The sequence below is a fragment of the Coturnix japonica genome, chromosome 9, assembly GCF_054131305.1.
Source record: "Coturnix japonica strain WE chromosome 9, WE-NBRP24, whole genome shotgun sequence".
NCBI lineage: Eukaryota > Metazoa > Chordata > Aves > Galliformes > Phasianidae > Coturnix > Coturnix japonica.
This window is the reverse complement of record NC_140671.1, coordinates 8,685,283-8,700,767: the sequence shown is the minus strand read 5'-3', so window position 1 is coordinate 8,700,767 and position 15,485 is coordinate 8,685,283. Positions and strand designations below refer to the sequence as shown.

The 15,485-nt window shown below is 46.3% G+C and overlaps 2 protein-coding genes across 38 annotated transcripts in view; one reads left to right on the top strand and one right to left on the bottom strand.

Moving 5' to 3' along the window:
• The first annotated feature begins 3,513 nt into the window (after positions 1–3,513).
• Positions 3,514–8,518, top strand: PRKAB1 (protein kinase AMP-activated non-catalytic subunit beta 1). Its single transcript, XM_015878259.3, has 8 exons — positions 3,514–3,653; positions 3,766–3,940; positions 4,529–4,695; positions 5,147–5,240; positions 5,766–5,880; positions 6,161–6,294; positions 6,779–6,847; positions 6,931–8,518. The coding sequence occupies exons 2-8, from the start codon at positions 3,776–3,778 to the stop codon at positions 7,006–7,008; spliced, it is 822 nt and encodes a 273-aa protein (XP_015733745.1). The 5' UTR covers positions 3,514–3,653; positions 3,766–3,775; the 3' UTR covers positions 7,009–8,518.
• Positions 8,519–9,594: 1,076 nt separating this feature from the next.
• Positions 9,595–15,485, bottom strand: part of CIT (citron rho-interacting serine/threonine kinase) — a 70,442-nt gene continuing 64,551 nt past the window's right edge. For 21 of the 37 annotated variants that reach the window (XM_015878246.3, XM_085556118.1, XM_085556119.1 and 18 more), the window contains 5 exons: positions 15,142–15,222; positions 14,432–14,510; positions 14,145–14,324; positions 13,195–13,528; positions 9,595–12,696 (listed from right to left, as the gene is read on the bottom strand). In XM_015878246.3, coding sequence (XP_015733732.1) covers positions 12,673–12,696; positions 13,195–13,528; positions 14,145–14,324; positions 14,432–14,510; positions 15,142–15,222 — 698 coding nt within the window. In that variant the 3' untranslated portion in view covers positions 9,595–12,672. The remainder of the gene's footprint in view (positions 12,697–13,194; positions 13,529–14,144; positions 14,325–14,431; positions 14,511–15,141; positions 15,223–15,485) is intronic. The other 16 variants (XM_015878249.3, XM_015878251.3, XM_085556124.1 and 13 more) reach the window with 2 other exon arrangements.

The following is a 15,485-nucleotide window of genomic DNA, read 5'->3' as shown; positions in this document are numbered from 1 at the left end:
ACATGCTGAAAATCAAAGTGCGTGTAACAACTTCCTGCCTTCCGCCAAGTGTTAAGTCCCAGCACTGCCAATGGAACCAAAGCACGTGGAGTGGGAGGGGAGAAAGGGTTTTAAAGTTCTCTGAGCATTAGAGGATACTCAACTTGAAGTAGGTCCTCAGAGTGCCTAAGGAGAATGTCGATCAATAGGAGCGAGGCACCTGATTTGTTTGGATGCTTTTGAAAGCCATAGTGGAAATCTAACTTGCATCTTGAGGCTTGTAAACATCTCTGAAATCTCACTCATGAGATAAATGGGAATTGAGCCACTTTAACTTCGGTGCTTCTGAAGATAAATGGTGCTACCTCGCAGTGCTATTGATTGGTATAAAAATAAAAGCTTTATATTAAACCACTTAATGTGACAGATATGGGAAAATGCAGCAATTCCTCTAATGTCCTTTAGTGCTCCCGTGTCATAGGTAATCTTATTTTTGCTTTACTGATACAATGATATCATTTCTCTTCATTTATTTATGCTTGCATATGCTTCCAGCCATGCTTGAGAAATGCAGTTGAACACAAATCCTCTTGTACTGGAAACAAACACGCTCCTTGTCCAAGCAAATCATTGTATTGTAGGTTTGATGGACCCAGACCCAGGTGTCTTGAGCATGGTGTGATTTTTGCTATTCTGTGATGTGTGTGTGTATGGGGCGGGTAGGGGGGTTGGAAAGCAGTAAGATTTATTATTTCAACTCAACATCTGTGCTCTTGTCAGGAGAAGAGTCTTCATTTCACACGGCTGCTCCAGCCTTCCAGGTTTTTTTCTGCACTCTCCCTGCATGCTGAAGGCTCCACTTATTGCCCCGAGTCCAACTCTCTTTTCCTTCCTGCATGTATTACAGGCAGAGACAGATGGAAACTCGAAATTGCTGGCCTCAGCTCCTGGATCAGATTAGCATCTTTTGCTTCTTCCAGGGCAGCTGCTTTCTGCAAAACAGCAGTGTGCATGTATCTTGATACGTAACCTTAGAGCAGGGCTTCTAAATATACAAGGAGTTTCTTCGCTGCTGTCTGAAGGGGGTCAGCCAGACATTCAGACAGCGTGTGGTGTGGGTTTCATCACACTGCACAGCAAGGAAAACATCAAGAGGACAATGTGGAATTCTTTGGGTGCCTCCCTGCAGGCACACCTTGAACATCAGCGTTGGTTCCTCAGTTGGTGTGGTTGCAACCACAGCACTGTGGCTCACGAGTCCAGAATCTGTTGCTTTTGTGCCTGTATCTATGGGTATGTGCACACAGAATGAGCTGTGCTTTACCTCTCAGCCTGCATGTATCTCAAAATGAGCCTGGATGCATCTGCTGGGCCAGTGAACACTGGCTTTGCCAGTATTTAAGATGAATTCTGTTCATAATTTGTAACAGTAGGGAAGAGATCGTGCCACCTTCTGAGCTAGCCTTTATTTTGTACGCACTGTGTGAACATATGTGCACAAGAGGATGCATCTGAGTGCTGGATTCCCCAAAACTAGTGAGATTTAAATGAAAGGAAGTCACTGATTGGCATGGAACTAAGCTGGTAAGCCACATCCTGCTGTGTGCAGGGCAACCTGCATTTCTGCAGCCCTTCCAAGCCTATAAGGCAGCACACAGGCAGGTCACTGAAGGTACACAGTGCTGTGCTGGAGGAGAGATGCTGAGCAGGGATGCAGTGCTCTGCCTACAAGTGGTTTTTATGCTCACTCACCGTTTTCCACCTCCCAAACACAACGGCATGTTCTGCATGCACCACCACGGCACGCCTGCCTTGAAATGTGAGCAAGCCTTTAAGAGGAGGCGGCCCAACTTGACTTCCTCTGCAGCCCGGCCAAATGGGATATATTCAGAAGTGACCTGAATGGAGGAGGGTGGTAGGGAGAGGGATTGCTCAAGCAATCTAAAGCTGGAGGAACAAGCCCAGGAGGCCAAGGTAGAACACAAGGTTATAGGAATTGAATGGGGAGGTTTCTGCAGTCTATGTTTTCCCTGTCTTGAGCTCCAGGATAAATCCTGCTGCTGCTCCCAGCTGACTCACTTGTCTCTGTAGCACAGAAGCTGCAAGGAGCACTTGCTCGTATATCCTTTATAATGTGATCTGTGTCATGTCTGAATTTGATCTGCTGGCTCATAACTGAGGATGGCTCTTCTGTTTCTATCATATCTATCTAGAGGGCTGAGTCAGCTTCCACTTAGCTTGCAGCTACTTCTCTTTGGCCAGATAAGCTGGTGTCATGTCAGATACCAACGGATACATCAGGATTTTAAAACGCACAGTCCAAGATATTTGGCCACTACACTTCATTTTTCAACACATTTCAGGCAAGAGAAGGGGCAGCTCCAATGACATTAAGGGATGCACACCAGAGCAGGCAGTGGGGTGGTGCTGAACCATGGCAGCCACGTCTATAGGCATCTCAACCAGAGTTCAGCCACTTTGGGTTTCAACCAACTCCAGGAGAGCATCCAAACAGGTCAAATGGGATTTTGACCTGCAGAAGATTCAGTGGGTGGGTGAGCTCTGCCAGGCCATCGTGGCATGTCCCACATCTCCTTTAGGAACAGCTGTGAGCGAGCCGGGCTCTGCTTCAGGCTGATAGGAGGAAATGATACCGCAGTGCATGTGATGACCACGCATCCGTGTCCACTGCCTCCATCCTGTCCAAGGCCAGGAGCTCCCAAAGGCTTTGGAGTGACGCTGCGTGGTGAGCAACCATTCTGTCTTTATACCAAAGCTTTACATTGAGAGAAGCTTGGACTTTCCTTACCCAACAGCCCCGTGGGTTATCAGCAGCCCTTATTCTGCAGTGTTATCAGTTTGTGGTTTTTGTATATAACAAAACCATCGTAAAGCAGACAAGGTGAGCCCTAAAGTAGAGATGCTGCTGCTTGCAGCTCATCTGGCTCTGCAGGCTGTCACAGCGGCTCCCCAACGGGCAAGACAAGGTGCTGTGTACCTCCAATGTGTGCGCATTGGTGGCAGGGGACACAAAACCATCGGGTCAGCAGGCAAAGAACATGAGAGAGCTAACCTGTGTTAAGTGTCAAAACAACAGCTGCATTCTACAGCAGCATAAGGGCACTGTGGGAGCTGGGGAAGCTCTAACAACCCCTGTGATGTGTGTGATGTGTGTGATGCGTGTGATGTGTGCTCAGGGCGATCTGCCCATGGAAGACAAACGAGCAGCAGCTGCTCCTCCGGGAGCAGGAGCCAGCACCGGGAATCTGCCCATCCCAGCACAATTCTGCCTCCACGTCACGGCGTGCATAAGGATCCGCTTTGATCCCATAAAGAGCCCTTCTGGCTGGTCACTTAACAGCGCTACAATTTCCACCTGCGCTTCTCCCATCACCTCCCCCGCCCGCACAGCAGCTCCCAGCACAGTCGGAACGTATTTCCGACGTGGGGCGGCGCTTCCTTGTTTCTCATCCCCGAGTAAATCCGGAACCCGGGGCCGGCTGCTGCCCGGGGCGGCCATGCGGGGCACACGGAAGCGGAAGGGGCGGGCGGCTGCCGGGCTCCGTATCGCTCCGTATCGCTCCGTGTTATTCGTGGCCGCTGCCGGTCGTTTGCACGGCTGCTCGCGTTGTCTGCTCTGAGTGTGATGCGATTCTCAGCTGCTCGGACGTTGGGTAAGTGGCGTTCATTGGTGTTCAGCTCACAGCCCGGGATGGTGTTGTTTTCTTTGCTTCGTGGTTATGTGGCTGCAGGTACTAAAGGTTAAAGTGGCTTCTGCTCTTTTAGGGCCTTAAATATGGGGAACACGAGCAGTGAGAGAGCCGGGCTGGAGCGCCATGGGCACAAAGCAGCGCGGGGTGATGGGGCGGGAGGAGCCGGCGGCTCCAAGGATGGGGACAGACCCAAGATCTTAATGGACAGCCCTGAAGATGCGGACCTGTTCCATTCGGAGGAGATGAAGGTATGGCTGCATTCAGACGGGACCGCTTGGCAATGCTGGGGCTCCCTTAGAGCTTTACCCATTTACCCACCGCTCCCCATCTTCCTTCCCATCCTCTTGCAGCCACCTGTGTTGTTTCATCTGGTATTTTCCATACTAAAAGATCCCTTGGCTGCTTTTTTTGCTCATTATGAGGGGGATTGCTGGTACCTTTGCACTGTGTTATGTGTCCCATGAGGATACCTGTCCTGTAGGCAGCTTGTACCCTTTCAGGATCTAACCACAAGTTTTATGCCTTCCCCAGTCTTGCTGCTCCTGAAGTGTCTTTCCCCTTAACTATTTTTTTTCTCCTTATTAATATCGGTGTGTTTTGAAAGCTCCCATGAGCTCAAGTCATTTGTTTTTTACGTTGCCATCCATTCTTTCTCTAGATTTGGAAGGCTTTAGCGTCTTTGCAGGATTCTTGCCACTGAGCAGCACCTAGAAGGGCCACTGTCTCATCTTAGCATGTCTTGCCAAATTGCATCTAAGCACAGAATTAAATGGAGTGAAATGCAAGCTAAGGTTGCAGAGAGGGGACTTGTATTGATCAGGATGTTGTGCTCGTAGGCGCCATTGGATAAAGAAGAGTTCCTAGCTTGGCAACAGGACCTGGAAGTGAGTGACAAAACCCCCACTCAAGCTCGACCAACTGTCTTTCGCTGGACCGGAGGAGGGAAGGAAGTGTATTTATCTGGGTCCTTCAACAACTGGAGTAAAATCCCTTTGACGAGGAGGTAATAGGGTCGGTGGTGTTCCCTATGGACTGGGAATGCAGTGAGGGAAATGTGCTTGTATTTAGGAATTGCATATGCTGAAGTATCAGAGCTCACTGTGCTCCTTACTTGAGAAGTGAAGAGACACAGTGGCATCAATGCCCCGTCTGAGTTTGTATGGGAACTGTTGGATCATGGCCTGAAGCACTGATGGAGCACCTGGGGAAAGGACCCGGTCAGCCCTGGCAGCACAGGTGAAGGCAGTTCAGCTGTGTGATAGGAAGGGCTGGAGCCTGGCTGTGCCTCTCTTAGACCTCATTGAAGGGCTGACTGCCACTGGGGGAGGGTCTCTGGTTGCATTGTTAAAGTTTTTGCATGCTGAGATGGTTCTGTGTTACGATGTGTATCACAGTGTGTAGATGGATTCACTTCTCCAAGTGTTTCAGGGGTGACTGTTTGTCTTCAATTCCAGTCACAACAACTTTGTGGCAATCCTGGACCTGCCAGAAGGAGAGCACCAGTACAAGTTCTTTGTGGACGGGCAGTGGACACACGATCCATCAGAGGTAGTATTTTCTTCAGTGCACTGTATTTCTTCCTTGAGGTATGTGAAGAGGAGAAACTGGTTGATTTCTGTACCAGCAGATGGTTTTTGTTTATTAACAACAGAAACAGATGAGGCTGGTGAGAGACATGGTGATCCCTGTGGGTGATGCCCTCAGACTGACAGCCCCGAGGACAGGAGGCTTTGTAACAAATGGGTGTTGAGATCTGTTGGCTCTTCATATAAAAAGATGCCAAACTGTCTTATAAAGCACTACAGCATTGCTGACAGCCCACATCCCCCTGTGCTGCGCTTGAGTCTGTGCCCAACTCACCTGGACTTAGTGAGCTCGATTGACTAGAGTCCCTCCCCAGCCCTAAATACTGCACCAGACCCTTAACTGAACAATAACTGCATTGGTTACCTCATTCCCCACCGGTACCAGCCTGTTTTCAAAGCAAAGTAACTCATTTGTGCTGGTTGTTTAGTTTTGAGAATCCTAATAGCCTGCAAGCGTTTTTATTTTGCCTTCTGTATCTTTTCCCAGCCTGTTGTAACCAGCCAGCTGGGGACTGTCAACAACATCATCCAGGTGAAGAAAACTGACTTTGAAGTGTTTGATGCTTTGATGGTGGACTCCCAGAAGTGTTCGGACATGTCTGGTATGAGCTTGTTAGCAATTGGGTATCATATGTGGTAAGCACTCAGCCTCCAAGACCTGCATAGTTAGTGTGAAGGCAGGCAGACTTTGGGTATCTTAAATCACTTACTGGGTGGTGACTGATCCTGCGGTATTGCATCAGCTGCTGCAGCTCAGGTACTTAGAGGCCATGCATTTCTTTTATTCTCTTGTTCCTGGATATGAGAACTCACTTGGAGTACTGCAAAACACAGGTGTAAAGAGCAGATGTTCTTACAGGCTATTTCCCATCTCTTTGGCAGAGCTGTCAAGCTCACCTCCAGGACCGTACCACCAGGAGCCTTATGTCTGTAAGGCAGAGGAGCGCTTTAAATCTCCACCCATTCTTCCCCCACACCTGCTGCAGGTCATCCTGAACAAGGACACAGGCATTTCTGTGAGTACATCAGCCTGTTTGCTGGATAAGGGCCGTGATGTTGGGAATGGATGTGGGAAGATTGGGGTGCAGACAGGGAGCACTCAGGGAAGAGCCTTAGAATAGTTGCCATGTTGTAAAAGCCCCTATTTGACACAGGGAATTTCATGGATCCAGATGGGTCCACCTGAAACAGCTTCTTCAGAATTGAAAAGAGAGCTGGATTGCTGTTTTACAGCCAGAACCCTCAATCTTTGAACATTTAAAAGGTCAGAAGCACATAAGAAGGAACTGAGATTTGTCCTATGGTGGCTGTGAGGACTCAGTTTCATGCTGGAGGGATCTTGGTTTGTTTTGGAATGCTATGTTTGCTGGTTGGTCTTGTGTACGAAGCAGCACGGTGTGTGTGAGCATGCAGATGGTGTTTATCACCCATGAGCTCTGAGAAGTAAACTGTGAGTTCTGTTGTTTTCACACTGTCTCTCATCCTCTTATTTCCCCCCAGTGTGATCCTGCTTTGCTTCCTGAACCCAACCATGTCATGCTGAACCACCTCTACGCCCTTTCTATCAAGGTGAGGGGCCAGGGCACATGGTTCACACTCACAGCTTTCAGATATCCATGTCATAATGCTCACTTGTTTTCCATCTCCTGTAGGATGGAGTGATGGTGCTCAGTGCTACGCATCGTTACAAGAAGAAATACGTGACTACTTTGCTATACAAGCCAATATGAAGGTCACGGTAGCTTGTCACCAAATGTTCTGGGCCAGTGCAGTCTCAGAAGAAAACTCTTCTCTTAACCAAATGTATTCCTCCTCTGTGCTGTAGCAAATGAACTCTGACTTCATGTTGTTTCTTAGACTTCAGGGTCTCCTACATTTTTGCCTTATTTTCCCTGATCTCACCGTGGATGTTGTTGGAAGTGGCAACTCCATGTCAGCTATGCTGATGGCAGATGTGGCAGTGCCCGTGGTCAGCTCAGTTTCAAAAACAAGCACCAATTCAATAAGGCTGAAAAACGTGGGGGCAGCAAAATGGATTAAGGACCTTCAGTGAGACAGATGGGAAGAAATGAGCCAGCCCAAAGTCTAGGAAGTTCAGGATTCTCGTGGAATCCTATTTGAGCTCAGCATTCAGCAAGAGCAAGTCTGGTACAACTGCTCCATCACTCATCAAAGCCACAGTTACTTCAGTAGCAAGTTCCAAACTTGCAGGGCTGAAATAAGTGTGAATAGCGATGATTATTTTGTAGCAGCCTTTCTGGGCTAAACCATCCACAATCACCTACGGGCTCACTTTCATTTTACGGTAGATTGGGGCGCTCTGTTTCTACTGTGAACAGCCCTGTAGTTTTTCTCTTCATGAGAACTGAGTTACAACTTTTTCCCCTGTGGAATTTCTGGTAAAGACAATTGTTTTTTAACGGCTGGGTTGTTCTGTCAGTCTCAGCTGCATCTTGCAGTAATCTGCTTTTTGCAACCAAATTCCCTTGCTGTCACCAATGACTTTGTCACGCTGGGTGAGGTGGCTGGAAGGACAGCAGTAGATTCAGTGTAGGGTCTTGTTCTTCAGTAACAGCTTCCATCAGCCACTTCAGAGGTGACTGTAAGTTCGCTGTATCCCAGTGGCCAAACTTGACAGCTGGTCAAGTCCAGCTAGAGCTGGGCTCCTGCACCAGGCTGCAGCATTGGCTGCAGGTGGGAAATCCCTGGTGTTTCCAAAGCCAGGCCTATGGCCACCTCTGCACATTTTAGTCTGTTTATATCTTCTATGTAAGTGAATGCAATAATGCCAGGTTGTCTGTACCTACAGGTACTTGCAGCCTGCTTTATCCCAAAATTAATGCAACATTAATGTAAAACTTCCTGGGGGAAGCAGCTTGGGAGGTGGTGACCTACTAGGTCCTGCTCTTGGTGTTTGGTGCCTGAGAGCACCAGCGCCTGTGCCAATGGTAACCAGCCCCTCTCCTACAGTGGGGAAGAGCGCATTGAACAAATCAGTAAGGAGTTACGTGGGGACAAAAGCAGCCAGCACTCAGTGGAAGCAGCTGCAGCAGGGGGTGGCTCTGCTCACTAGCCTGCCTCGATGCAATGTTCCAAGTAGCTCAGCAGATCTGGGTGTAGTGCAATGGTTTTCTTTGAAAACTCTTCCTTCTGTGCAACGGATATTATTTGGTATTCTGAAATATGGAATTGCTTTTGTTTTCAGCCTCATTAGAAACAAATAAAACATTTTCAAGGAAACAGTTGACTTGTTTTGTTGCTGTCCTTCCCAGTCTCTTGGCAGCCTACACTTCCTTGAGTTCTCCTTTGTTTTAAGCCAGGAGTGGCAGATGGTGGCTTTTAGGTCTTGGTGGACTGAGTGAGCTTTTCACCCATCGTTGCAGCTTAGTGACTAAGTTGAAGGCTATCTGAGCATGTATTTGGAAGGCAGAGTTTACAGGAAGAAGAGTCCAATTAATTACTTATTGATCACAAGCCCCAGTGATCAGGTAAGTGGGTTGTGGTTATTTCTTCTATGTGCTGCTCCATGGCAGTGTGTGAGGCTTTGTTTCTGTTTGTCTTGGTGCAATGTTGTCAGGTATCTATGTGGAAGCACTGGTGGGTTACAGTGACTGCAGCCATTCTTCCTGCCCTCAAGAGCTCTCACTCAGCTGCAGTGTGGAAGAGCTGTTGTGCTGCTGCAGCATGATGGGGGCTCTTGTGCTGTCAGTTGCTAAATGTGGACATGGTGTTTGATCAGAAATGTTGATTGTACTGAAAGAATATAGGAGCAGCTTAGAGGTAACTTGGCAGCCATAGCCTTCCTCCAAGTGAGCTGGGTACCCCTCAGTGCCCACATCACTGTCTCATCAGCAACTGTGTGCTCAGGCCCTGGCTGGGCTGTGCTGACAGAAGAGCCAAGTGGGTTTGGTTTGGTTTCTCCTCAGAAAGGAGAAGTTGTTGCTCTTATTATTTTTGCCAAGTTGTCTCCTGCCTGACAGGTGAATGAATTAGATTAATTGCACTGCAGTCCCTTCTTGTAACAGGATGAATCAAATCCCTCCAAAAGCTGGAGTTGGGTTTATTAGCTCACTCACTCACTCGCATCCCCCACCCACTCCTCGCAGTCTGTGCTGTTGTGTTTATCCTTGGCTGTTGCTAAGAGAGCTGTTTGCTTCTTCATTTTTAAGAGCCTTTTGTTACACTCGCTCAGGATTAAGCCTTGTGTTCCATAAACAAGGAGAGCTCCTGTCCCCCACCCCCCACCCCTAAGGCTGAGCACTCACATGGTGGTCAAGCTGAAGTGTTTTGTGCAGGGTTCTTGATAATCAAAAGGCTGGATAAGGAAGTTCTTTTACTCCACCAGTTTCTGGATTATTTTAGTTTTGTTACAATTCTGATCATGCATCATAGGACTGCAACAATGAGCTTTAAATAAGTATTCTTTGTGCACAGTAAAATAGAAATGAACATTTAACAAGTTAGCATTTCATCATATACATCAGATAGTAGGCACAATAGATAAATCAAGCAGCTTGGTTTTTATGTAGAGCATTTTCATGAAGAATGCCATGTAGACCAAAATGTAATCGGAGCTATTAGTAACCCTCCCACACACCCTCCAACAAGCCCTTCATTGGGGGGAAGGGGGCGGCTACGTGCACAAAACCAAAAACACTGAACAGTAGGAGGACAAATTAAGTTACTGTAGGCAGCAGTGTGAATATTAAAAACCTCTTCCTGTGAAAGAATACTTCAGACCCTGTAAAAACTGGTTCAGTTAAAAATAGATGTATTTACATTTAAGTCTGATCTAGCAAGTTTTTCCCAGCAGGTGTAAGTTGAGATGTACAGCAACTCTGCAGGTTGTATTCAATCGGAATTAGATTTGTGAGCGTTTCTTCTCTTAAAAAGTTGCAGCTATTAGGCCTTAAAGCACCAGCATATTGCAGCGGTGGGATGAGCAGCTCTCTGTCCCCTTTGCTACCAGTGCGCTGCTGGGATGAATCCCAAACCTGTCGTTAGATCACACTACTGTTAATTAGATGATGTTTTCTTATTCCAGCTCAACATGTATGGGTCGTTTAGCAGGGCCACTTCTCCTCCCTTATACTCACACGTGTCTTAGCTCTACCCTTAGCATCACTCCTTAAGGGCAGAATTCAGCTGTAGGTGTTCGCAGCTCACTGCTGCTATAGTGAAAGAGTTGGACAAATCCATCTGCTGTCGTTCATATGAACATGCTTTGCTTTTGTGAAGCCACTTACGCTACTTGTTCAGGGATAACAACTATTAAAATGCTAAATAGTCAAGGTCAGCTCTTTGGTAAGCATTGATGCCTATAGATTACACAGCTTCTAATGCTGGGTGCAGTACTAGGATGGCTTTGGGATACTCTTGTGTAGAAGGAAGCGTTCATTTCACCATGCCAGTCAAGATAGTTATTTGTTTTATTTGGTTATTGTTCAACAACAAAGTCCAATACTTTCCAGGTGGAGCTTTGAACTGTCCCTCTAGTTCCCTCCCTTATCAATAGTAAAAAGGTAATGAAGAAAATTCCTGTACTTTTAGATCCCTAACATCTCATTTATGCTAACAAGCTTCAGTTGCAATTTAATGTTACAATTATTTCTTTGTGGGAGCTAGGAGGATTAAGCCGAGGGCCCTCCAGTGTCTGAAGGTGGCTGTCCACAACCACCATTAAAACAAAAAAAGCCAGTGTTGAAAAACACACAGTTTACAATAAAAAAGTAGAAACCAATTCAATTCCCTTTTAGTTACGAATATAAATTTTCTTGTAAGTATGTACAGTCCTTTGAGCTATTTCTCTAGCAGGAAGCATTTCACAAACAAGACACAAGAGATACGCTTTCAGGACTCGACAGGCCCATTTCTGAGGTCTTGAAGATCTTCCATGAGATGCAAAGATTTAAAGACTTGATCTCAGTGACCTTTCAAAGTATTCAGACCAGAAGACAAAACTTTCAGCAAGTTTCCTGCCATATAATCTGATCTAAAACAACCCAACAGACAAGAGAACGGAATAACAATATTCATGAAACTTGCCAAAGGACACTGACAAAAGACATCTGACTTCTTGTGGACCTTTAGAACAGGTTAGCACGGGCTTGCAAGGGACTAGCAGAAGTTTAAGAGGAAGATTGGATGCAGTTTTGCTCTTTGCAGTTGTAAAGAACATGGTCGTTCACTTAGGATGTCGCTACTGCAGACTGAATGGTCAAAGCCTGCTTTGAAAATCATTTGCTCTCTGCTTCATGGTCACGGCAAAAGAGAATAGAAAGCAATAAATGGCTCAAGGTTCGGTATGCAGAAGCAAAGGCAAAGGTGGCCAGTAACCGCTAAAGCTGTTCATTGTGAGTATCCTCTTATGCAGTGACATTTGAGCCTTATTGTACAACAAGCTACAGGTCACAGGGAGGGCCCAGCTCTGTGCTGCTTTTCCCTTTGGGGAAAGTCCTCTTGGGATCTGAGTTGAGGTCTGTGGTGTAATTTCTGAACAGACCCTGTTTAATGCTGAGAGGAGAGCACAAGTGTGACTGTCACCCTTGTTGCAGAATAAGGCTCGTTAACTCTTCTTTGCCAAATTTCCAGAGTAATTAACAGTTATTTTGCAGCGTAATCTAGAGGTTTCAGTTAATTTACAAGTGAGGTACAATACACTACTCAGCAAAGCAACCTAAAAGGAGAGAGCAGCCAGTGATGGTGCAGCAGCATGCAGTGAACTGTCATGCAGAAGACCTGGATAAAGTCTTAACACCCCAGTAGCTTATAGATAATGCACTTTGTCTTGGAGTAGGGCACATGGGCTCATTCAAAGCAGGGTTCTTCCCTCCCCAACAGAGCTGCTCTAGAGCAATTTTAGTGAGAACAAAATAACTCTCAGAAGTGGCAGGTGAACAGATTGATCAAAAGTGATTTTTTTTTGTGTGTGTGTGTTCTGTAAAGAATATCCAATCACATCTTCTATTGAAAGACTCAGTCAACTTGGCCCTTCTGGTTCTGGGCCATTAGGAACTCCCAGCACATCTCAGAACTATGATCAATTACCTGGTAAGGGGTGCTAACCACACTGAAGATCTGGGGTGGGACTCCAGTCCCATTGAATTTCCTTGATGAAGTACTAGGGACTATAGTGAATACAAAAAGTTCATGAACTGCTTGAAAGAGTAACAGTAGTACAAAGTGCAAAAACAGGAGTGCAGGAAAGTGCAGAGAAATTAACTGAGATGCGAACAATCTTCAAGAGCATCACATCTCCTGATATGAAGCTAGCTTTGGCCCAGAAAAGCTCTTTTGGTAACTGGGCAGCAGATGTATGGAGTGCATATAACTCAGTATATTTCCGTGTTTTTTTTTCCTGCAGGTCAAGATGAGTAACTTTGTTTAGCTGAGACTTACACTGAAGACTGGTCCCAGACCTGGCAGGGAAATAAAATGACAGTTACACGTTGCACATATCGTTCCTACCGAAGCACAGGTGCCAGAAGCAGTACATCACCTAACGACTGCTGCTACAGCTGACTGAGTGCTGCATGTCTGCTCGCTTCCTGGTGGCATAATGCTTAAACCACTGACGAAGGTAAACACCAGTATCACACTGGCCATAGCAGATTCCCACATTCATTTCTCCAGACACATTTCTCAAGCCCTCAGTGACTTGATTTCCATTAGTAAAACCTTCACTTTCATGCCTCAGGAACTATGGCCTGTTCTCAAGTCAAGCTGCTTTGGCAGTTACAGAACTAGAGCAAGGGAAGGGTGTTCACAGGGTCAGGAAGTCACAACTTCATCTGCTCTGTGCTTTGATAGGAGTGGGGTGAGATGAGACTTGCTTTTACACTTAACAGTACCACCAGCCCTTCTGAAGTCCACATCTTTTCATGAGATTAGAGAAGATCTCCAAGCTCCCCACTTACCTTGTTGACTTGAGCAAGAGGAGTTCTGGCACCACTCACAGGCATTCGTCCTCGGCTGCTTTCGTCAAACAGTCTTCCAGGGGACCTTTCTCTGCGGGTGCTCAAAAGCCGGCCCGGAGATTTCTCCCTCTCCAGTGGTCGCCCAGGTGACTTGTCCCTCCGCAGCTCTGTCCTGCCCTCACGGTACCGATGGGGTGTGCTTGGTTCTCGAGGGTGGCTGGGACCTTCTGGTGGTCCTGGGCTCGACGCTACCCGCTTGGTTATGTGCTCGTTGTATGTGGGCGGACCTCTCTTGTTAGGGCTGCTGTCATTCAAAAATAATGGACGCGAACAGCTGAGCGACAAAAACCTCATGTTACATTTCCTTTTAGCAAAAATGTAACTTTCCCAAAATATCTAGTAGCGTTCACGTGAAAAATCAGCCCTCCCTAGGCCGCGCTAAAAAGCACAAAGATGGATCCATGAGGCCTAGGCCAGGTTAAGATGAGCTACACATCCCAATTCTTCTGTTTCAGCAGCACTGTCAACCATGGTACTTATGCATCTGTCTGAAGTACCCCTGCCTTGCTGAACCCTGTCTCCCTGCAGGCTCCTTTAAGAGAAAGTGACTCCTGATTTGGGGATTCTTACACTCGATATTTACTGTCACCCCATCACAACCTAAACTCACCGTTTCAAAGTCAAAATAAAACAGCTGAAGAGCTCAAACCATCCTTTACTTGTGTTTGTGGAAGATATTTGCCGTAGATTCCTACAGAGCTAATGTTTCTCGGTGCCCTGGATTTCAAAACATGAGGAGCATTCCTTGTTCCACTCCAGCATTACAACAACTGACTAGTACTAGCCTCTGTCTCCAAGAATGAAGTGAGGGCAACAAACATTTAAGGGGGAAAGGATATCTGGAGTGAGTTTGCTTACACAAGGACCGTAGCACATCACCTTAACCATACCTGCGTGTGGCAGAAGATCCTCTGTGGTGCTCATTGTTGGTCTCCTTCACCAGATTGCCCTTACAGCAAATCACCCTTAATTTATCTTGGTAGGAGGAGGCCAAGTAGATAGCTCCAGATGAAATTGCAGGCCCTAGATACCGTGGATTTGGGATCTCCAAGTGGGCCCGTGCAGGAGTTCTGGGTAAAATTGCAGGAAAAACTATTTACAATGACAACACCGCACCTTTTCCCAGCCAGCACATGCTGTTCAATGAAAAGAGAAGAATGAAAAGAGAACAACTCACCCTAGAGAAGCTCGTGCCTGAATCTCTATCACTTCAAGGGAATTGAAGTGGGTCACAAACAGATAAGGCTCCCTGTAGGCTGAAGGAACATCATAGAGGCAGGAGAAATACAATGTACAGTTCTCTGTTAGAAACTTATTAAAAGGTTCTGTGAGCACAACAGAATGCTGCAGCCCGCTGGGAAAAGCTAGGAAGAGTACATTTTCAGTGATATCCTATTACAAACAAAATTACTAAGTAGAGAGACAGGAGCTTTGAGAATTGCTGCTATAAAACTACCTGTATCCAAAGAAATTTTACTAACTGAAGTAACATGAATAAGGCATAAAAATGGGCGATTAACTGAACAAAATCCAGTGGGTAGTACAGAAGGCCTGAAGGATCCACACTGAAATGATACAGCCTTGACTATTCCAGCTATTTCCAAGCATCATCAAAAATTTCACTAGACAGTTTAGTCACTGTCAAACTAAGAACATTAAGGGAATATATCACTTTAGTTTCATCTGTTTAAACTGCTTACACCTTAGAAGGTCTGCCATTTGGATTTATAATGATATTAAATCATGTGAACATTGCCACAGCTTCTGGGATAGTGGGCAGAGGGAAGAGGAAATGGAGCTGCTGAGAGCAACGAATACCTTTCCCATAAGTACATTTCCTCACTTCAGCAATGTCCGTAACCCCAGTGAACATCCCCCTGCACCTACCAAAAGCTAAGGGTAAGCGGTTCCATTTCAGGTCATCAGTCCTACTGCGTCTTCCATAGGAATCCACAAAGACACCAAACTCTGCCAAGAAAAGTAACGTCAAGTCACGAGCAGTTTTGAAGGCACAAAGGATTCTGACAGGGATTTTTCACAGTGAGAAGATGTACACAGTCTTTCAAGTCCTTCAGGTTGCCTTGACATTGTCTAGACTTAAAGTATACTTGGATACCAAAAGTACTTGAATTCTAGGTCTCTTTGTACCAATTAAAGTAAGGTTATTATTCCATCTGTTTGCACAGCTGGGAACACTATGCTACTCCTACTGTAAGACACTCAGAACTACT